At 42.8% G+C, this 23,306-nt stretch overlaps 1 protein-coding gene across 10 annotated transcripts in view; it reads right to left on the minus strand.

Annotated features, from left to right (window-relative positions):
* The window catches only part of P4HA1 (prolyl 4-hydroxylase subunit alpha 1), a 28,709-nt gene extending 5,447 nt beyond the window's left edge, over positions 1-23,262 (minus strand). The window contains exons 1-11 of one of the 10 annotated variants that reach the window (XR_015950178.1): positions 22,996-23,262; positions 18,740-18,861; positions 16,903-16,999; positions 16,118-16,269; positions 13,917-14,054; positions 12,505-12,747; positions 11,221-11,429; positions 10,895-11,071; positions 8,242-8,312; positions 1,778-1,877; positions 264-429 (exon numbers count right to left, since the gene is read on the minus strand). Coding sequence is in view for 8 of the 10 variants with exons in the window: in XM_035137794.3 (XP_034993685.3) it covers positions 264-317; positions 1,778-1,877; positions 6,855-6,925; positions 10,895-11,071; positions 11,221-11,429; positions 12,505-12,747; positions 13,917-14,054; positions 16,118-16,269; positions 16,903-16,999; positions 18,740-18,861; positions 22,996-23,096 (1,464 nt within the window). In the remaining 2 variants the exon portion in view is untranslated. Of the gene's footprint in view, positions 1-263; positions 430-1,777; positions 1,878-6,854; positions 6,926-8,241; positions 8,313-10,894; positions 11,072-11,220; positions 11,430-12,504; positions 12,748-13,916; positions 14,055-16,117; positions 16,270-16,902; positions 17,000-18,739; positions 18,862-22,995 lie in introns of all 10 variants that reach the window. The other 9 variants (XR_015950179.1, XM_088670267.1, XM_088670265.1 and 6 more) reach the window with 9 other exon arrangements.
* Between the last annotated feature and the right edge of the window lie 44 nt (positions 23,263-23,306).

The raw sequence follows: 23,306 nt of genomic DNA on the forward strand, positions 1-23,306 counted from the left end.
TAATACCATCACCTTAAATGTACCAGCCACCATTTCCTGCATTTCCCCCTTTAATCCTTTCATTCACTTAACAGCATTTCACTTTCACATTTTGGTAATATTTGTTATTCTCTGTTGTTCAGATGGTGGTTTAGAGGACTTTAATCCTTTCACACAGATTAGAAGACTTGAATGCAACACGAACACCCAATTAAACATTTGTGCCACAGGCTGAAAGGCCTAGGCTTCAGACTATTTCATTTTTCACCCATCTCTTTACTTGCCCGAGCAAAGTCATAGTGGGGCTCATACTGTCCTCCCACTCCGTAATTTGCTACCTGGAAGAAAGAAACACAGTGCGTGTAAAGCACAAAGGCAGGACAGAGAAAGACTTACCCTTCCAAAATCAAAATGAGGCTCGTACTGGCCTCCTACGCCGTAGTTGGCGACCTAGAGTAGAAGAAGCACAAACAGCCAATCAACCCAGGGTGAGAGATGAAGTCTCTGCTTCATATGTACAGTGGTGCTTTGCTAACGAGGAGGGTCATAAAATCAGGCCTAGGAACAACGTGTGTGGTGGGGCACAGCTTCCCTCCCAGCACTGGCACCAATTCTGCAAGGCAGTGGCAAGGTTGGAGCTACGAAGGTGCACCATCAGGAACAGCTGACTGGTAGGTCCCACCCACTGCAACCACATGGTCCCAACCTCACTGCCACCCTGCCATCTGGTGATGGACAGGTTGTAAGTACAGTGGAACCTTGGTTCCCAAACTTAATCCGTTCCAGGAGTCCGTTCAATGGTTTGGGAACCAAGGCACGGCTTCCGATTGGATGCAGGAGCTTCCTGCAGCCAATGAGAAGCCGCGTCGGACTTTTGGCTTCCAAAGAATGTTCGAAAACCAGAACAATCACTTCCAGTGTCTGATCGTCTGGGAGCCTGAATGTTCCAGCTCCCAAGGCATTCGGGAGCCGAAGTTCCACTGCACAAATTAACAAACCAATAAAGGCTGAACTATGCCCTCTTTAGTAGTGCCACCAATTTGAGTCTACTCTCCCAAATAAGGAACTAAATTAAGAAACGGCCTGAGGTTTCCCTTTCATTTGCCCTTACTGAAGATTCACCAACTTCATTTTCCATTAAAAAATGATTTTCAAAGTAATAAAACAATGTATTTCAACAATGCAGCTCCCACCCTAATAAAACATTTTTCTTTTCTTTAAAAAAATATTTCCCCTGTTTTGCTCAACTGAACTCACCCAAGGAAATTCTGAACTGGAGTTTGTATTTTTAAATTTTTCACCATACACTTAAATATTGTGGCTGACTGCATTCCACACACAAGCACAGGTAACAGAGCTCTTTTTTCCCCAATGAAAAGCCATGACTTTAGAGTGAAACAGAGTTGCATGAACCACACTTTCCCCCCACCCCACCCCTCCAAAACGGAGCCAGGGCTAAGCAAACATATGGACAGAATTGCTTTTCTCCTCTAAATTTGTGTCTCTGCAAGTGGACTTTTGGGGCTCAGTTACATGCTTGCTACTTTATGATCTGCTAACACGTCAGCAGACAAGAGCAAAACAAGCAAATATCAAATGTGAAGAAGAAAATTTGAACCGAAGCTCCTGAAGTATTCTCCTTTTTTAAGACTGATCCACCAAAAATGGGGAGGGTGAGGTGACACAAACAACATATTCGAATATGTATTTAAACCAGCATGAGATGAGTTGATGCTTGCAAGATTCTTAATACTCAAGTGGGGTGACATTTGGGTTTTTAAATATCTACTCAGCTCACCTGCAGCTCCTCTGCTGTGGAAACATCCAGTCCTGTAAGATCTTGTATTCTTGCATTAATACGTTCTACTACAGGGTTTTCATATCCAGACAGCCAGGCACTAAACATGGAAACAGATATAATTCCTGACCAGTATGATCAGAGCATCACTTTTCAAGACTAGTAAGAAACAACTTTTTAACTGTGCAAAAATGCCTACAGGCAAATGCCGACACTAAATGTGATAGCCGACATCTCAGTAACTCCACTGAACAACTTTGGCCCTACTTGCATATATTGCAGCTCTACTGTATTTCTTCAAAGCAACCCCCTTTGGTTGGCCAGCATAAATACTCTGCGGTGTAATGGGGTCACTAGATTACCTTATATATTACTAATTATCCTGAAAACCATTTTACTGAGCTAGCAGCAGGGTCGCCGATAAGTGGTGCTTCGGATTGTGACCATTGTACAAGGTTACAATTCATTGTACGAGACTAGTTTCCAGAGGGCTAGCTGTGTTTTTGCAACAAAAAACCAACAAAGAGTCTTGTGGCACCTTTATAGGCAAACACATTTTATTGTGGAATAAGCTTTCATGGACTAGAGTTGGATTCAAGACTAGATTAGTCTCAAGGACTTATTTCCATTCCTACCAGGGACTGTAATGATGGGGTGGACTGTTTGAAGCAGTAAAGTACATGGACTACTCCCAAGTAAAAAGTAGTGTCCAGAAGAAGCATTCATTTAAATGTGGGCTGAGGGCTGGGGGCAGAGGAATAGCACAATCTTATCTGAAACTGGAGAAGCTGTTAAGTGTTTGGCTCTCTTCCTGCCAAAATTCTTTGCCCTATCAGACACACACGGGTTTTTTTTTAAAGTGCCCACTCAGCTTTTGCCTCTTTCTATTCGAACCTGAATTTTCTGTTAAAGTGTCTACTCCCCACATATTCTAGCAGCTTGGACAACATTAAAGACCCTAGTTTCACGGTTTGCACACCTTAAAAACCAAACAGTAATCAAAAGCTAGTTGTTCAATTAGCAAACGTGATTTTTATGCACCATCGATGGTCAAAGATCCCTTGCAGAAACACATCATGTATATACTGTATACTAGTTTGAAAGGATTGAACTGTATTTTCACCACCACTCGAGTTTGTTTAATACCCTCCTTTTCAAAAGGATCACAGCAAATCTCTAATCAAGAGCGGTAAAACATGACACCACACAGGTTACAGAATCTCAAAGGGTAAGGAGAAGGGAGAGCTGAATGTTTTTTCTGAAGTTAGTAAGCAAGGAAGTTTAGGGAAGGAACTATCAGAACTACTGTGAGCATACAGAGCAATTGCAAACATAAGAAATATCATTTGAATATTATAGTCAGCAGTCTTAGCAATGGCGTTATAACATCACAACTAGGAGAGCTTTTACAGCCCTCTACCTAATCTTTTTCAAATAGCTATGATATTCATTATTTCAACTTTCTCATAGGATTAGCTAACCTTTGGTTTAAACAAAACTAGAGTCTTATTTTGGGAAATTTTACCCCAGACTGCGGTGTAGCTTTCACTTTTTTCAGAGTCTACAGTTCCTGTGTAGCTATTGATAAGAAAGCCTCAGCCCCTAAATATTTTCTTTCTGAGGAAACAGTTAGAGATTTTCCAGTGAAACGAGTCACTCAGCCGGCACCTCGTCAAGGTTTACTTTATTTAGAGGTTTCTTTGAGAAATTTATGTTTTTTCTATATCAAGGTTTCTTTTGGGAATCTTGTTTTTTTTTGAACAATTATTAGTTTAGTTTTAACATCATTCACTTTATCAATATCTTGTTTCAGGGATTTATCAAGGTATAGTTTTGTTTTTGCACTGTTTACATATTCCCGTGATTGTCTTTTTTGCCATGCTGTAATGTTCCAGCCTTCTCCTTCTCCTGTAGCCTAATTTGTAAAAATGTCAACTTTTTTAATTGTTTCAATGCCTTTTTTCTACTTCAGTTCAGTCAACATATACCCATCAATTACATATCCATCAGAAATGGAGTGGGGGGCAGGGGAAGAAAGACGTTATCTTGCAAGAGGAACAAGCACATCCTCCCATTTCCTTTCCCAGGAAGATCACTTGTCAACACTTTTCATTTCAGCTCACAGTCACGTGGAAGCTAAAATAATCCTGCAATGCCCCTGTATCATTTGTGGGGGAAATTGTGCTCTCTGAATGCTGCAACGTGTTATTATTGCTCTTGACAGCATCATCAAAGCTTTTCCATGTTGAATGTTGTCAAAAGTTAAATTTAGCGGCCGTAACAATATTTCTGAGATTCTCTCCTTTTGAAATAAACTAATACTCAAGAAAGGTACCTCCACTTCCATCAACCTTTACTTTCATTCCTTAAAAGATTCAGCATCTTTCCACTGAAGCTTTTAAAAATGGCACTACTAAGAAGGACTGTTCCTAAAACTTTAAAAAGTAATGTTGAAAGGCATGCATTTGTCTGATGGTTTAAAGAAATTCCTTTAAAGAAGCCCCCCCCCCCTTTCTAGAGAGGAAATTAAATCGTAGAGTAATTGGCTATTTCACAGGGATACATCATGACCAGCAGTTTCCTGAAAGTCAGACTGGCCGAAATATGAAGATACTACATACACATGGCTTGGCTCTAAATGCTGCTTTCCACTGCTGGCAAAATGCCATTTTCATGCAGCCTGCCACGTACTTCAGCACAAACAGTAGTCCTGTCATAAGCAGAGGCATGCCATTAATATAGAAATGCGTTAGCTAGGAAAGAGTGCTTGGAATGTTTGGGAGGAGGAAGCAGACTTCTCTTAAAAATACACGAGAGAGTTTTTGGGTTCCCTGTAAAAGTGGCTTTACTAGTTTGTTTTTTAAAAAAATAATACCGAGATCCTTGATGATAGGAATGAAAATCTACTCCTTCGCCAATACAGATTTAGGTTTTGAAAAAAAATCTGTCTTCTTAATATTGCTTAGTGTGTGAAACTTTTCACAGAACTGCACAAGGCAAAAACAGATTCAAACTGGATAGTCACGACGCACAGCCCACTGGTGGATATAAACTGCAGCTGACGTAAATATTTTGAGAGTGTACAATAGTTTCTACTGTGATTTAAACCACCAGGAGAAGAACAGCTCTCTCTAAAAAGAGGTTACAGATGCACACATTATACCTAACAGCTCACAAATCAGTTCCTACGCTTTATCACTACTAAAACCACACACACGAAACAGAAGACATAACAATTAATTACTAAAGGAAAGCAGTCTGCATTTTTGCCTGCTCCTGAAGTGTGGCTTTTAATGTAACAAATCCCTGAAGGTCAAGGCAGCGCCTCTTTCTTCGAATGAACACACACAATACAAGCCTCAAGAAGGCATTTAATATGAATGAGTGGTCTTTGCTTTAAAAATCTGCTTGGCTCTTGTACAAAAGTGTTGGCTATACCCAACCTTAACAGGAGACATTCATTTCCTCTGAACTGTTTCCCATGTTTTGCAATAGGTGTATACGAGGGCCAAGTATTGATCCATTAAACAGCTCAAGACCACTTTCTCCACTAAATTTGCGACATGCGTGCTCTTGCATGCCAGTTCCCATCTTGAAATCTCACGTTATGTTTTCAGGAAGTACAGGACATACTGCACAAATCCTGCACGTATCTGAAGAAGTATGCATGCACACGAAAGCTCATACCAAAATATAAACTTAGTTGGTCTTTAAGGTGCTACTGAAGGAATTTTTTTATTTTGCTTCGACTCAGACCAACACGGCTACCTACCTGTAACTGCACAAATCCTGATTTACACACATTTGATGTAAAAGGTAGATTTCTTTTCCCTGAGCTTTTTTTTTTTTTGGTGGGCAGGGGTATTATAATAGCAAATAATTTTTGAGGCTGCTTATGCCATACTTTTTTATAAGAAGAGAAACCCATGAAATTAAATAATTTCACAAACTAGTAACAGTATTTATAAGCACCTCACTGAAATACCCCCTTAAGCCAGTAAGGGATTTTTTTTTTGCCATAAACAGTACAGTGGTGCCTCGCTAGACGAATGCCCTGTAAGACGAATTTTTCGGTTAAGGAAGAGATTTTTCGAGCGGAGGTTGCCTTGCAAAAATTCGTCTAGCGAATCGCGGTTTCCCATAGGAATGCTTTGAAATTCAATTAATGCGTTCCTATGGGCAATTTTTTAAAAAAAAAATTCAATGGGATTCGCTAGATGAATTTTTCATTATACGAATTGACCCATGGAACAAATTAAATTGGTCTAGCGAGGCACCACTGTAACTTTTAATCATACACATTTAAAAGGATGGGAAAAGACAACTACTATATTTAGTACACCAACTATTTAAAAATAGAATCTGAACTAGGAATCTCAAGCTACCGTGAACATAGAATGTACTTCCTGTTTACCATGTGCCTCCTAGGAAGTGCTTAAGATTAACATAGGCATCCTGACCCATAGCTGTCAAGTTTTCCCCTTTCTCACGAGGAAGCCAATTCAGCATAAGGGAATTTCTCTTTAAAAAGGGAGAATTTGACAGCTATGATCCTGACACAGAAGTAAAAGCAAGCAGATGCTATATAGCATGTCGTTTACAAGGATTCTTTCTAAAATGCAACAATGCAGTGTTAATTCTGGTGGGGTCATGCAGACAAGAAAATAAGGTGCAAACATCAACACGTACACAGAAGTGTTTAACAAAGCAATCCTATACATGTCTAACCAGAAGTAAGCTCACTGACTTAAAACAGGATTTATTCCAGGTAAGCATGTATGGGATTGCAACCTAAGACTCACTGATCTGAGCGTGGGAGAAATAAGGACATTCCTGAAGTGCTTAGCTTTGACTGCTTCTTTACCCATGGAGTTTAAATTTGAGGATTTTCCCCTTTAAGCCTTCCAAACTTCCAGAGCCACAGAGGTTAGCATTCTATTTTAAGGCTCCATCCTTTTCATCTAGTTAGCAATTAGTTGAAGGGGGGGGAAGGTACAGAATCCCACACCAAGCTTGAAACAAACCACTGCAAAGAGAATTTCTGTAGCAACTTATCGACATAGCAGCGTCCCCTTACCTCTTAGAGACTCTGTAATGTGCTGTGGTCAGTTTCCCAGTCTGGGGGTCATGCACAGTAGCTCGGCTCAGCTACAAAAAGAGAAAGGACAAAGGGGCTTACTTTAGTAGCAAGCGTCTTCTGGGCCAAGCCACAGGCAATTAGAAGGGTTCCGATTGGTCTGGATGGAATGTAATGCTCAGATCAGCAAGAACATTCAAAAGGATTACAGTAGCTGCTGCTACTGTGACTCCACAATTAATCTCAATTGGTTCAGTAAATTTGGTTAGATTGTCCTTTCACTTTTTCCCTCCAAATGGAAAGTTTATGCAAGCCAATTGTTTGCAGGAGTTTCACAGAGAACTTCTCAGTACCCAGAAGTTTATTGTTTTGCAATAAGACTCAGGAGATATACATATATATTTAAATTCATTGTAGCAACCCTGGGCCATTCACCATCTAACCTACCTCACAAGGTATTACAATAGGGTTATTTCAGTTAACTGTTGCATGAACTGCCCAGAGTATAAATATTGTAATTCATAATTTTTTTGTAGTGGTCAGTGAATTATCTGGGAGCAGCTGAATCTAAACAGAGGGGGAACTGATCGCTGCCATGCGCAAGAGCTTTACATAAGAGTTAGGTGTAATTAAATATTAAGCTGTGATTAATTACTATTAACATTGTGTCATGATAAATGGGGAAACCCCATAGCTTTTTTTAGTAAGTGTGAGCAATTGCCAAGAGAAAACTCGTTTAAAATTTATCGAGTCAGTAGTTTAGGTTAATTAAGTCGGTTAATCACTTCCCACAACTAGTAGAAGTCTCTCTGGGAATGTGTCACCTGGCTCTAGCAAAACAAAACTGGAATTAGTAATCATGCAAGATAAAACGGTAGTCTCTGTTACGATGGATGTGCAGAAGTGCTTCTATATCCCTAAATACAAATAGCTGAAGAGCCGTCTTGCCAAGACCACTTCTCTGTAGATTCCACAGACGGGAAGCAGAGAGCTCATTTTACTAGTGAACTTAATTATTCTGCATGCCTCTTTGACAGTTCTGTAGGAGGCTATCCTTTAAAAACCAAGACATGGAAGACTTTGATGGAGAAAATGGCACTCTGTATTGCAGAAGGAAAAACTGAAATCTCTACCCAAGAAAACACCGAGGCAGACTGGAACAAACTAGGAATACATCCTAAATAGGCATACAAGGACAGAACTTCTGGTTAAAGGAAGAATCTGAGAAACTCAGCAGTAACAGTTTGTTACAATATCTGCAGAGAGCAAAGAAATGGACCAGAAAAATAATAATCAAACTCTTGTGTTTTCTGGTCATTTTCTCCCCTAATGAGCACCGCAGAGGCACTCATTAAAGGGAAAGAATATATGGCAAGTGAAATCTTACCTTTTGCTAATTCTGTAATGTGCAGTCTCCAAAACGCCTGTTATGGGGTTTGAAATGGTGGCTCGCCTCAGCTGTGAAGCGAACCAATCAGAATAGTTGCATTACAATGTATATTATTGCATCACATCAATCCGACCATTCAGAACCCTATTATGGAGCACAGGCTAAAGCAGGTTGGTTCTCATAATGGTATAATATCATGCAGAATACTGTATGGAGGAGGCCCATTACCACCGGGTACTTCTCTTTTTGTAACGTGTAAGAACGCGACTCACCTTCAACTAGCTTGGAGCAACAGGGCACTCCCAATAGCCTTATACCCAGCTTTTTACTTTGATTTCAGTAATTTATCAGCTTGGCTTGTACAACCACGACCAAACAGGATAGCTTACTGTAGGTATCTGACATACCTACAGGAATGGGGAATCTGCGGTCCTCCAGATGCTGCCGGACTCCCAAGTCTCATCAGCCACAGCCAGCATGGCCAATGATCATGGATGATGGGAGTTGTAGTCTTATGGGAGTTGTAGGTTATGCATCTCTATAAAGTTTATTGTTGGATCAGGTATACTGAACCGAGCTGGTATACAAACAACTCACATCTGGCTTCACTCTAGACCAGGCATCCCCAAACTGCGGCCCTCCAGATGTTTTGGCCTACAACTCCCATGATCCCTAGCTAACAGGACCAGTGGTCAGGGATGATGGGAATTGTAGTCCAAAACATCTGGAGGGCCGAAGTTTGGGGATGCCTGCTCTAGACTGTTTCCCAGGGGCTGATACAGCTTTGAAATGCAAGATGTGATCACACTTCTTACCAGGCAGGCACCTCTTGAATAATCATTTTGTTAAAAGAAGGAACGCCCAGCTGCATGGGAAGAGGCAATGATGGGTACTGGTACTCCTAATCTGAAGTGGGGAAGAGTTACAGAGTGCTGGCATGTGCCACTTACCTCTCAAGCACCCCTCTGATCAAGGCAACAAGGAACAACCTCTCCTTTCCCAAAGAGAAGGTGCGGGTTGGGTTAAAAAAAAGCTTGCAACTCACATGCTTCTACCGGCCAAGGCAGCACCTATTCACAAATTGCTGATGGACTGGTGTTGACAAGGCAAAAACAGCGCATGAGAGACGCACATGCTCTTTCAACACAGCAGGCATCTCCTCCTTTGGCAGATGAGAGGTCACCCCTGAAGGCACTTGCATCTAATTGCTAGCTCTTTGGCACAACTTCTCATTTCTCAGATGGGGTGCCTGAAATCAATTTTTTGACTTAAGGGCAGATCCGTCTTAACCACATCGAGCGCCGTGGCGCAAAGGTCCCTCTGCTGCCGCCCCCCCCCAACTCACCGCGGACGCAGAGGAGGGACATGGCATGGGCGGGCTGGGCGCTGAGGGTGGGTCGGACTCAGGGGCGCCACAGCGGGTGGGCTGGGCTGCCTGGTTGTCCTCCGGGGCGCCAGCACCGGCTCCTCCTGCGTGGAGGCCTCTGCTGGGGGGGGGGTGCCGCGCAGCGCCCGGCCTCTTGTCCTCATGCCCCCGACCCGCCAGGCTGAGGCCGGGACTCGAACCCGCGGCGGCCGGGCTGTCTGGCGGGCGCAGCGTGGTGCCCCCTGGCGGCCCGGCACCCTGACGCATTGCGCCACCCAGCCTTGCCTTAGGGTCGGCCCTGCTTAAGGGGACAAACAGGCCCTGGTGACTAGGGTTGTGGGGGGAGGTTTGTGCCATGGCTGAGAAGATCTTTTGCCAAACTATTTGACCTGGGGGTGGGGGAAGTAATATTTTCCTAAAAAACTAAACCAAATAATTAATCATGTCAATATACAAAGTATAAACAAGATTTTACATATAGGTCTAAAATGGATCAGTCATAAGTTTTCTATTTTTCCAAGGAAAGGCCATTGTTGGGGCCATTTTTAAAAGAATGAAAATCTGCACTGGGTGGCCGGTTGAGAAACTATGCTCTGCACTCAATCCTACACTTTAAACTCTTGCCTTCCCTTAAATTTATTTGGGAGTCCAGACTATGTGCAAAATGGCCATGTGCAAACCAGGGCCAAGTGAAACGCCATTCTGCTTACACACTACATTGTAACTTCATAACTGCAGAGTAACAAAAAAGCCTGTGACCCACCATCGTAGGTATTGTCACTTACAACTGCAGCTGTATCAATAGGTCTAATGTACTTTGAAAACAGAATTAAAACAATTCACACATGCTGCAAAGATTGTGAAGTCCCGCACTATAGTTTTTCAGGACTGTCACAGCCAGCCATCAAAAGTCCTCCCCAGTTTAACTGCTGAGACCTGCAGAGGAAGTTAGATCACACTATTTGTCAACCTAACCCAGTTCTGCCAACTTTGATAGCCAGTGACTCACTTTTTTTTTAAAAAAATAAACTTTTAAAAGCAACAACCCTTTTAAAAAACCTTAAAATACCAGGGGTTGAACAGGGACATTCCGTATGTTGCAGCATGTGCTCTAACATGGAGTTATTCTAAAGTGTCAGTTCTTAATGCCATACGGAGGGAATATTTTATTCCAGACTTATCCAAAGCAAAGCGTCCCATCATGAAACAAGACTGGCCGGAAGAGCTCATGCATTTGTAGTGCCGTTAAAAGTTATCATGGACAGATTGAGATTCTTTATTTACCCTCGGTTTTGCAAGCTCTTTGACAGTTTCTATTTCTTCGTCAGAGATTATTTCAACAAAGCGAACAATCCGAGGGCGGTCCCATTCATCCTCTTGTTTAACAGGGCCCAGTATGTACTTGGGATTCCCATTCCCATCGTAATAGCGGCAAAAAAGCTTCTTTTGTCTTCTTGGGGTCTGAAAGTTTGAAGCAAAATGTTTTTTAAAAAGTTTGTAAACAAATGCATAAATATCTGAAACGATACAGCTATCTAGCTGAACCAGCAGGTTTTCACCATCTATTTTTAAGCCATTTTTATAAACTGTACATAAAAGATGTTAATTACCATTTTGAGACCCTCCCCACGGCACAGCATTTCATACTTCTGTCTCTCTGGGAGGTAATCTTTGGCAGGTCCCCTTTTCTGAGTTTTGCTATCCTTTTCAGTCTGTCCATCGGTTTGGGCAATAGTCTTGTTTGCTTCTTTTTCTTTTTCTTTTTCCATGATGTACTCGAAGTATTTCATGTTGCCATTAGCTCTCTGGTGTTCTGAATCTATTGGAAAAGAAAGGATTGGGCCCCTTTGTGAAAGGCTAACCTTTCAACAAACTTGCTTTTCATGGTTAACTTTCGTTTTCTTCTTAAGCATATGCTTAAATCTGAATATTGCCAATATAGTATCAGACAACATAATAAAATAATCATACGGTAATAACAGACACCCACCCCAGCTTTAACAAGCTGTAGATTAATGATTGGCTAAACACCTGGGTAAATAAGTCTTTGTGCATATAAACCAATAGTAGCAATATAAATTAGAATAGAAGATGTGGAATCTAAAACTTGTGCTTGAGCAGGAACTGACATGGGGTGATTGGCTTTTGGAAGCGTCCCCACATCTGAATCAGATTCCAATGAGAATACATTAGTAGTCCCTTCCAGAATCGCAATGACAATCTGAAATGGGTCTATTGGGGCCTGCAGCCTCAGTAAGTTTGAAAAAATGGGGAGAGCAAACAGGAGCAGCAGGCTGCAGGGGGGCTTCTAAGTCCTGCTGCATTCCCGTTTATGCCACTAGGAGCATACAATCCTCACCTATTCAGAAGTGATCTGATATATGTTCAGACTTGTTTTGAATGCACAAAAGCTATCAGCTAATGGGAGCAGAGCCGGATTATCTTGCTCCCCGTTACCCAATATAGAATGCCACAGCTGCTGGCACTAGGAAAAGCTATAGTTTTGAAGGCAACTACTATTTAAGAATTTGACCCAAGATAAATTAACTTTAAAAAAAGGAAGGCAAGTTTCCCACTCCCCACCTGCAGCCATTTGTACCTCTTCAAAACTTCACTGGAGAGACGAGAGGGAATGGGAAGTTCTTCCAAGGACTTCCTTAAGTTAAATTACGGGGACAAAGCCTGTTTTGGTAGTAATTCCTCTCTCCTTCAGAAGCCCCCTCCCATCCCACACGGCTCAGTAAAATTTCCAGACCATCCAGGAGAAAGGGGGGAGGAGGAGACAGGAAGCAAAAATTGCACTAATCAGCAAACGGATCTTTGGTGCACAGGAAAATTAGCGCACAAAATTAGTTATTGCAACCCACAGGAAATATACAAGTTCTTTAACATACCTAACTCAAGTAGACGCTTGGTAAGCATCACCGCTTTCTCTAGATCCCCCTGCTGGTACACAGCATAACTCAAGTAGTCCAGAACAGAAACCTTGCCAATGGAAGGAGAAACCTCTCCGTCATCCAGCTGTTTTAGAGCTTGCTCCATCCACAGTTCAGTGTGGTAGTAGTCTGCTTCAGTGTATGCAATCTTGCCCAGCTCAAAGCAATCCTCAGCTGTTAGAAATGTCTTATGTTTCACTCCTGTAACAAACAAGAAGCCAATAATGTTTAATCAAGGTTGCATTGAAATTGCTGTACTGAATCATTTGCACTGATTTTTTTCTTCTTCTGAAGCTGCATTTTTCTCTTTTTATTATCTGATTAAAGACCCCTTACAAAGCCTATGATGGAAAAACAAAAGCTGTGCAAAATTTGTGCTAACTAAAGCAACTTAATTTTTAAAATTTTGTATAGGCTGCATTTTACTGTAACTTAGAGCATTTACCACTTCTTGTTATAATGATAGCGGTTTTTAGATAGGGATCCTAAAGACCACCAAGACAATCAGTCCCAAGAGTGTGCCCTACCAAATTGTTGTGTTTCCTAAATCCTAGGGCAGGCATCCCCAAACTGCGGCCCTCCAGATGTTTTGGGCATGATCCCTAGCTAACAGGACCAGTGGTCAGGGATGATGGGAATTGTAGTCCAAAACATCTGGAGGGCCGAAGTTTGGGGATGCGTGTCCTAGGGTGTGGAATCTGCCTCCCCCTGCCCCGAGAGGGCCACATTCCCTCAGGGGTAATGTGCAGGGAAATAGAGCCAAGCCCAGGTGGGGCACCTCACACTTTCAGTCAACAAAAAACACACTATTGCTATTTGTACTGTAGGAAATTAATCCCAATTGCTCCAACAGGAGTGTTTGCCACGGTCCAATGCAAAAAGCAGGCACTGAGGGCCAAATCTGGATCTGGAGCCCAGAAGGGGGTTAAAGAAGGGCTGTAGTGTTTTGTCTCCTACTGTTTCACAATCCAGAACCTGCAATATGCATTGCCTAAACAATTTTAATGGATCCTTTTTTGACAACACAAAGATTAGTTGATCCTAATCTAGATTGGGATCCTGGTATGGGAATAATTTAAGACTTTAAGTGCCTGCCCTCTGCAGTGATTTGGAAGACGAACACAAATCATAGCTATGGTTTGAGCGAAAGAGGAAGCCAGTAATTTATAAAAACATGCAAGCAAAGGGAGGGGAAGAGGAAGGAAAACAGTGTTACAGGGCATAAGGTTCAGTCTTTTAGCAACAAAACATGGTTTAATACACTATGTGAAACAAATTCTTCCTCCCTAATCACCCTCAAATGCTTTCTGCAAAGTCGTTTTCTTAAACGTCTTTCCCCAATATACTTACAAAAATTACCAAAATTTTACCTGGGAGATTTCCCCTCGATATAGTGTCTGTATCCAAATTATACGTATCCTGGAGCCGTAAGAGAGCTTTGGCAGCACCAGTCTGATCTTCATCATTTGGGAAATACTGGCGTTGAATAGTCATGTTAGAAATGAACCCTAAAGAAAGAAAGAAGCTCTTAGAATGATAGAATTCTGAAGTGTGGCAAGGGATGCTTGAAATCAGGGTGTGTGTGCAGGGAGAATTGGGCGTGTGGTGAAGGATGCTTGAAATTAGGGTGTGTGTATGTGTGAAGGAAGGAGCAGGGGGACCCAGGTGGCGCTGTGGTTAAACCACTGAGCCTAGGGCTTGCTGATCAGAAGGTCGGTGGTTCGAATCCCTGTGACGGGGTGAGCTCCCGTTGCTTGGTCCCAGCTCCTGCCAATCTAGCAGTTCGAAAGCACGTCAAAATGCAAGTAGATAAATAGGAACCGCTACAGCGGGAAGGTAAACGGTGTTTCCATGTGCTGCTCTGGTTTGCCAGAAGCGGCTTTGTCATACTGGCCACATGACCTGGAAGTTATACGCTGGCTCCCTCGGCCAATAATGCGAGATGAGCGCGCAACCCCAGAGTCGGTCACGACTGGACCTAATGGTCAGGGGTCCCTTTACCTTTACCTATGTGTGAAGGAAGGAGCAGGGGGAATAAGGCATGAGGTGAAGCCCCTGGGTGAAATCCGGCATTATTATTTTTGCGCCAATTATTTTCATTTATTTTTCCAAATTATTACAAATCTTGCAGAATTAATTCAATTTGATACAATTTTCCAATACCAGCTTCCCATTCCCCTTATATGTCCAAGATGAACCCCTGTTGCTGCTTATGTTCTCAATTAATCTCTAGATAACATCCCCCAGTATTTACCAATATTACCCATCCCCTTTACATCTCTGAATACAGCAAAAAAAAAATCAAGTAAATCTTAAACCTTCATAGACACACACACACACACACACAGCATCTCATTGAAAGGTTCCAAGGAATGGATAGGGACTGGAATGTAAACAGCCCGTTGAAGGCCTGGTTGCTAGGACAACGGTGATAGAAGTGCAACTTCTGAGACCAAATGGCCTGAGTGTATTTGGACCACTCCAAGGTGATTGCAGGGTCGAAGATACCAATATGGAGCCATGTGTATTTTACATACCATGACCTGTAACCTTTATTGATGTATGTAGGAAGATGTTTAAAGATGCTTTGATGACTCTGTGTGCTGTGTAGCCTTCAAAAGCTTTGCTTTTAGTTGGAAGGGCAGTCCTTCCAACTAGCAGCTGGCTGCCAAGGCAATAGTTTTAATAAATGCTGGGTCTCTCCTGGATACTGCACTTGAATTAGTTTCCTTGGTTCCGTGGTTTATTTAAAAGGTGGCCCCCTCACCTGGGTAACAAACAAGGTGGTGCAGAAGTGAATTACACCTGAATTTTTGATTTTCCCCTCCTCCCACTCATGTCATAAAAACACACAGCACAGTGTTGAAACTCTATTCCTATTATTATTATTATTTATTTATACCCCGCCCATCTGACTGGGTTTCCCCCACCACTCTGGGTGGCTTCGAGCAAATACCAAAATACATTAAAATATCACAGATTAAAAACTTCCCTAAACAGGGCTGCCTTTAGGTGTTTTCTAAATGTCAGGTAGTTGTTTATCTCCTTGACCTCCGATGGGAGGGCGTTCCACAGGGCGGGGGCCACTACAGAAAAGGCCCTCTGCCTGGTTCCCTGTAGCTTTGTTTCTCGCAGTGAGGGAACCGCCAATAGGCCCTCGGCGCTGGATCTCAGTGTCCGGGCTAAACAATGGGGGTGGAGACGCTCCTTCAGGTATACAGGACCGAGGCCGTTTAGGGTTTTAAAGGTCAGCACCAACACTTTGAATTGTGCTCAGAAACGTACTGGGAGCCAATGTAGGTCTCTTAGGACCGGTGTTATGTGGTCTCGGCATAACAAAGATTCTGGATTCTAGCAGATACCACAACACCAAGGTGAGTTACTGCTGACACAAAATCCCAGATCTCACTGAGATTTCAGGACTCCTCAGTATGAAATTGTTGACCTTTTAGGAGACTAAAGTGGCTAAAGAGAGAACGGAAACCAGGGATTTTCTGGCCCACAGCTCACTGAAACCCACACAGCTCTCAGCCTGCGAGCGAGCCTTTGCAAAGGCTTTTAAAAAGCCTACCATCAGACATATCCTTCAGGACTAGGTTCTCCAGCTCGCTCCACTCTGTGTTAAGTCGCTTCATCAATTTGAATGCATTCACAGGGTGCCCCAAGAACCCCTCTGGGTCTTTCGTTGCAGTGTCTGTCAGCTTATCCAGCTTCTCTGCCCACCTAGAGACAAAATGAGACCGAAATATTTTTACTATGTCACTTTCTGTGTGCCAACATTAATGTTGTGAATTGACATCGGATACCTTGTATTGTTTCATGATCTAAAACATAAATAATTTGCATGGTCTAAAGATAAATAAAAAGCACAGATTTTCAAAGCTAGCTCATAATGCGGCTAGCTTTTAATAGTTTCTTCTCTACATTCTAAATGTTGCAAGTTACTTGGAGATTCCCTGTGTGTATCGAGTGACTAATAAACTGAATAAATAATGTACATTTGTTTATTTATACATTTCTGTACTTTTTCCAAAGGTTTGAAGTAAAGTTGTTTTCATTATCCACAGCCCATATTTAAACTCTGGATGGTTTACAGCAGGCACCCCCAAACTTCGGCTCTCCAGATGCTTTGGACTACAATTCCCATCTTTCCCCGACCACTGGTCCTGTTAGCTAGGGATCATGGGAGTTGTAGGCCAAAACATCTGGAGGGCCGCAGTTTGGGGGTGCCTGGCTTACAGCCAACATTTTGCAGAAACAGCAAATATTCCTCCGCCCACAAAAAGCCATATATTATTTGGCCTGGGGAAAATTTTATGTCACCCACTAAATATTAGTATTAAAGCCTGTACATACTTCTTAATCTGTTCCAGCTTGCTCTCTTCTGCCTTGATATAGTCTTTTAGTGAAGTCACCAGGTCTTTCTCCGTATTAATTAAGTCTGTCATGTGACCTAAAAAGAAAGTTTAATTCACTCTTCATGTCTATGATCAATTTCAAAATCTTAACAATATGCTTTTAAAAAAACAACCAACAAACCCAAATACACAGGGGGTTTGCAATTACTTTACACTTTCTAATGCTTACAAAAAAGGTGCAAGGGAAATATTTCTCCCTGCTGTTCCTAATTAGTTTCGCCATGTAATCAGAATATATTGTCAGTAAGTTAACCAATGTATCTCAAGTAGAATGTAAGCTGCAAGGCAGCAGTCTGTTTCTCTAAACTAATGTCTTGCAAATATTGCAAAATCGCTCCATACTTTCCCTGTGGATTTTGATTTTTCCACATTAGAGAGTTTCTCAGTGGCAGTTTTATAACACATCAAGAATTACTGGTAAGTTAATCAAGGATTCCCTTCCTCCCCAAATTGATTTCTGTAGCACACAATATTGATATGAATAGCCAAGGAAAAGGGAATTTAGAAGTGGATACTGAGATGGTAAGAAGACTCATACCCTTTCCCACGCTTCTGGAAAAGCAAGTCACCTCCCCACTTTGAAACCCAAAGTTGTCCCAACTGATAAAACATCAAATCATGAATATAACACCATAAAGCAATCATCCAACTGAAATATCCTTACCATTTACTAGTTTCACATAGGCTGGGGAAACTGAGAAGGGTTGGGTTTGGAATTATGTTTTCAAGCATAAAATATTTGTCACATTCCATTTATTAGCGATTATGCCAAAAATCTTCCTTTCCATTATATTATACAAACAGTGCAAATGACCTTTCCCTAGGGCCACTTTACCTTTTGAAAAGTCAATAGAATTACTATTCTAAGTCAATAGGTCTACAGTAATACCTCGGGTTACGAACGCGATCCGTTCCGGATCGCAGTTCGTAACCCGAATAGTTCGTAACCCGAACGCGATGGGCGCCGTCATTTTGCGCATGCGCAAAGTGCAATTTTCGCGCTTTGCGCATGCGCAGATCGCGCGCGCGGCGAAATCACTTCCGGGTTTGCGCAGTTCGTAACCCGAACTGTTCGCAAACCGAGGTGGTCGTAACCCGAGGTACGACTGTACTAACTTCTAAGAGCAACCATATAGTTGGCCATTTGCTGTTGGGGGCCGCCCACAGTGGCTGGGGAAACCCAGCCAGATGGGCGGGGCATAAATAAATAAATAAATAAATAAATAAATATTATTATTATTATTAGGATCTCTTCCTCTCTTCATGACCCAAGTAAACTTGTAACAATTGCCATGTGCGGCAGGCAAAAGGGGTCGTCCCCCCAATTTATCAGCAAGGTTAAGTTAGGCGAGATATACAACCATGTTACACGTTTAACCAATTTGAGCACATGACCAGCAGATCTTAATACATGAGTATTATTAATAAATAGTTTCATAAATAAAATACAAATATTATTCTCCTAAATGTTCAGTACTACTACTACTTTTGCTAAGCACAGCACTGTTTCAGTGCTTTCAAATACCTATTTACTGATACTTGGGTACTTTTTGCTGCCATGTTTCAAAGTTATCTGCGGGCGTTTTTCTGATTTTTATTAAATTTTTAGACTTTCTTGTTGGCCGTATTTTAGCTCCGTTGTCTTCACTAGATCTTGGAAGGGCAACTCATAAATGTTATAAACAAGCAATGCAACTCAAGGAACCACTTCTGCATCATTATTGCTGAATCGTTTAAAAAAATGCTTGACAATTCTGCTCAAAAGTTTTGCTCACCAATGGAAGTGAAGAAATCTGTATGCGCATATGAAAAGGGAAGCACAACACAGAGGACTAGAAGGCAACATGACTTTGTGGGCATCATCATTCTACTGTTCTGCTGTTGCCTTAACAAACGCCTGAAAGAGAAATAAAACAGCACTTTTAAAAATACGGCATAGTTTTAACAATCACGAGGTGCTTGAGAATAACCAAAGGAGCCATTTACATGCTTCTAACAGAAGCATGTGCAAAAGAAACCACCTGGGCAGCAAAGTCTCTTGGCAGATGTGCAAACAGCACCTCTGGATTTTCGCCCAGCAAACTGGGCTTGTAACATGTCAAGCATAAATGAGCGTCATCTCGCCTGCAGGACTTAACACACATGAGTACCAACTGTTTCCCAGAGCTACTGATTGTACTGGCTGTGCTTGCACTACTTCTGTAAATGAAGAGGAGAGCATGGAGGTTGTTTCCAAAGCATCCTGGAGTTTAATCTTAGGAGTGCTAAAGGTAAAAGCAACTTACTGCCTCTGTCCTTTTTAAACTCAAGTTCAATCTCAGCACTGTAGTGTTGATGCTTTACTACAAACAGGTGGTAAATAAATATTGTGAAATAACCAGAAAAGGACCCTGGTGGCAGGGTTCAACTAAGTAGTTCCACTAGAAGGAGCCAGCTTATCCCCTCTCCTTCCCCAACGTGCCCCATGCCCCCCCTCCTTGAAATCGGCTCTGGGGAATAAGCAGAACCCCCAGAACAGTGCGGAGCAGGCAGTGCAACAATTGCATTGCATTAAATGGTACAACTGAATTGTGTTAAATGTGCAATTCAAGACCAGAAGGGTGCTGCTATGCTTTCCCGCCCATGCAAAGCCATTCCTGCAAATTTTCATTTAGGTACCAACAGAATAAAAACAACATGTCAGAGTCTGGAGGGAAGAAGATGTTGAGTTCTACCAACTAATATGAAAGATACAACGAGAAAGTCTCTTAATTAGAATACAATAGACAATTAGTAGTTGGACACGCCTCCCATTCATTAGAGAATATAAAATAAAAATTTTGGAGCATCATTAGTGTTTGCTTTAGCACAGTGTGCAGAACTTTCATATCCTGCTTCACACTTTGAACTTTTTTAAACTGAACATACAGGTTTGTGGCCAATGCTAGTCCTACTCAGAGTAGTAGAGCCACTGAAGTTACCAGACGTGGTGAACCTCAGTCCTTTAATTTCAACGATCTACTCTGAATTGAACTTAGCTGGATAAAACACACAGTAAAGGTAAAGGGACCCCTGACCATTAGGTCCAGTCGTTACCGACTCTGGGGTTGCACGCTCATCTCGCATTATTGGCCGAGGGGGCCGGCGTATAGCTTCCAGGTCATGTGGCTAGCATGACAAAGCTGCTTCTGGCAAACCAGAGCAGCACATGGAAACGCCGTTTACCTTCCCGCTGTAGCGGTTCCTATTTATCTACTTGCATTTTGACGTGCTTTCGAACTGCTAGGTTGGCAGGAGCTGGGACCAAGCAACGGGAGCTCACCCCGTCACAGGGATTCGAACCGCTGACCTTCTGATCAGCAAGCCCTAGGCTCAGTGGTTTAACCACAGCGCCACCTGGGTCCCACAGTACGTAGTTGTAAAACAGCACATGTGGGTTACATAGGGTTTTTATTTTCTGGGCCTCCCAAATAGATTAAGCCCCTGTTGTAAACAGAAATTGCAACATTGCTTGTTTACTTTAAGGGTACAAATCCTTTCAAAACTCTTAGAAGGGAAAACAAAATACATTAATGTAATCACAATAAATCAGGTATGGAGGAGCAACTAAAACTCCCGTAATCCCTCTGGCCATTGGCCATGTCTGCTGGGGCTAATGGGAGCTGGAGCTCAGTAACATCTGGAGGGCCAAAGGTTCCCCACACCTGCAATAAGTAAATATCAAAATGCAGCAAGTGATTATGACCCTTCCAATAGGGCCTGTGGGAGGGAGTTCAGATGAAGCAGGCACTGATGTCTACTTCACATGCTTCCTTCATTCTCATGAAACTTCTCCCAGGATAGTTCAACTAGAGAAGACACGGAGTGTCTTTTGCACCTACCTACCCGAGGGACGCGGGTAGCACTGTGGGTTAAAACATAGAGCCTAGGGCAGGCATCCCCAAACTGCGGCCCTCCAGATGTTTTGGCCTACAACTCCCATGATCCCTAGCTAACAGGACCAGTGGTCGGGGAAGATGGGAATTATAGTCCAAAACATCTGGAGGGCCAAGGTTTGGGAATGCCGGGCTTGCCGATCAAAAGGTCGGCGGGTTGAATCCCCGCGACAGAGTGAGCTCCCATGCTCAGTCCCTGCTCCTGCCAGCCTAGCAGTTCAAAAGCATGAAGTGCAAGAAGATAAATAGGTACCACTCCAGCAGGAAGTTAAACGGCGTTTCCGTGCGCTGCTCTGGTTTGCCAGAAGCAGCTTAGTCATGCTGGTCACATGACCCGGAAGCTCCCTTGGCTAGTAAAGCGAGATGAGCGCTGCAACCCCAGAGTCATTTGCGACTGGACCTAATGGTCAGGGGTCCCTTTACCTTTTACTTACCTACCTACCTATTCTAAAACTGTTTCAAGAGTTGCACCCCATTCCAGTATGGAAGTGATTTGGTGGCATGAGCACAGCACAGCCTTTGCTAGATGGTCTTTTTAGATTTTTTTATGCAAGGAAAAAAAGTTATACAGCTTGCCTCCAGCAATTTAAATCAGCTCGGCTGCCAAGAGAATTTTGTGTACATCGAAGCGGGATCTCTTGTCCATAAAGCCTCTTATGCCACACGAGTTTCAGGAACCCCACTTTTACTTCACTGCTGAAGTCTCATATGTAGACTTCGAGTAAGTTCGACAAACTTTTGAATGACCCAAGTGTGATGCAATACTCCTCAAACACTCAAAAACATTTGAATGCTAATCAAATAGCACAGAGTCCCCCCCAAAAACCCTGACTTTGCATATCCCTTAGCTCAGATTTTTTCATGTCTGTGTGAGCTGCTTAGAAATGCATTCTATTCATACTTAGCAAGCATGAGTAACCAGTCACCGTAAATAGGTTCTCTCCAGAAGTTTGTGAAGCGAGCGAAAGGTTGATGAAAAAAATGCTACTGCCACGTATTTCACCCTCCCCCACTCACGTAACGGACACTCGTTCATCTCAAAAATCTTCCCAAGTGAAGTCTAACAGAAAGTACCAGAGCCTTAGCGAAAGTACCAGAGCCTTATGGAAGTCAAGCTTCTGTGTAAACAGCCCTCTTTTTGTATTGGCTCTTCAGTCCATTCTTGCAGTTTTTGTACTCTCTTATTTGCAAAGAGATCAATTTACAAAGGGGAAGGGAGAGAGGTAACCATTGCTTGCTTAGGAATTTCCGCACAAACCAATCCTGCTTGACAGTTGTATAACTCTCTTAAGAAATAACTGGAAACGAACGCATGTTTGTCTAAGTAAAACTTATTCTCTGGCTAAGTCAGGGGTTTTTTTTGTCTTTTAAAAAAGTTTCAACTGTTAGGCCTTGCATGAATACAGATATCCGGATAAGAAGCACCACATGCAAACTTGGATAACTATCATCTGCTCAATGAGTAACAGCCAGAGATGGAGATTCTAGAAGGAAGGAAGGAATCAGGTTTCTCTCATATACTACTCTCAGTATATGCTACTGATTACAGAAACTCACTCCACTCATTATACCGCAAAATGAACAGCCTCTGAAGCTCAATGGCTGAAGAGGCTTAGGAGGCAATCTTGAGGGTGAAGGGGGGGGGGGGGAAGACCCACATCCACGTCAGCCCCAAACCCGTTTTTCCCTTGGGGCACAGACATGGGCGGAACTGTGCAAGAATTTTTGACAAGATTGGGCTGTCCTGGGCGAGTTGCTACTAGACAGATATTTTCAGGAACTTTTTTTTTTTTAAAAAAAATCAATTTTATTTGGGGGGGGGGGAGAGGGGAGAGGGACAGAGCGCTATGCCAAGTCCATCGCACTCTTCAGCAGCGTAAAAGAAAGGGAAGAGAAAGTGCCTGGTGGAAAGGGATTCCCCAGAAAGAGGGCGAAAGGGGACTTATCCACGCAGCATGCCTTTGTTGGTGGTGGGGTAGCGAAGAGGGGAGCCCAGCAAAGTAGCCACAATGGAGGGCTGTTTGTTAAAAGCACACTTGTGGGGGATTGTGTGCTTTGTTTTAGAAATAAAAAAACCCCAATGCTTAAAATAAAATAAAATAAAAAGTACGACATACTTTATGGGGAAGTTAGTTCCTCTGGGCGCAGCTGCTGCTGCTTCTGCAGCAAAGCCAGGCATGCCAGCTATTTCCCTTCCCGTGGGAAAAGCCCCTTCCATGCACGCGACCAGGAGTTGGGGGAAGTGGGTGGGAAATGGGAAGAAAAGCCCCTCCACGCACCTCGGAGGAAAGCTGCCAAAAGCTGCTGCTGCTGCTGGCGCTGCTGCGTCTTGTCCGCCTCTCCGCCCGGTCCGGGACTGCACGCAGCAAGGCCCCTTTCGGAATGCTTATGCGGGCCGGGATCCCGCCCACCGCCGGCCCTGGGAGGC

This window comes from Zootoca vivipara, chromosome 5 (genome assembly GCF_965207765.1).
Source record: "Zootoca vivipara chromosome 5, rZooViv2.hap1.1, whole genome shotgun sequence".
Taxonomy (NCBI): domain Eukaryota; kingdom Metazoa; phylum Chordata; class Lepidosauria; order Squamata; family Lacertidae; genus Zootoca; species Zootoca vivipara.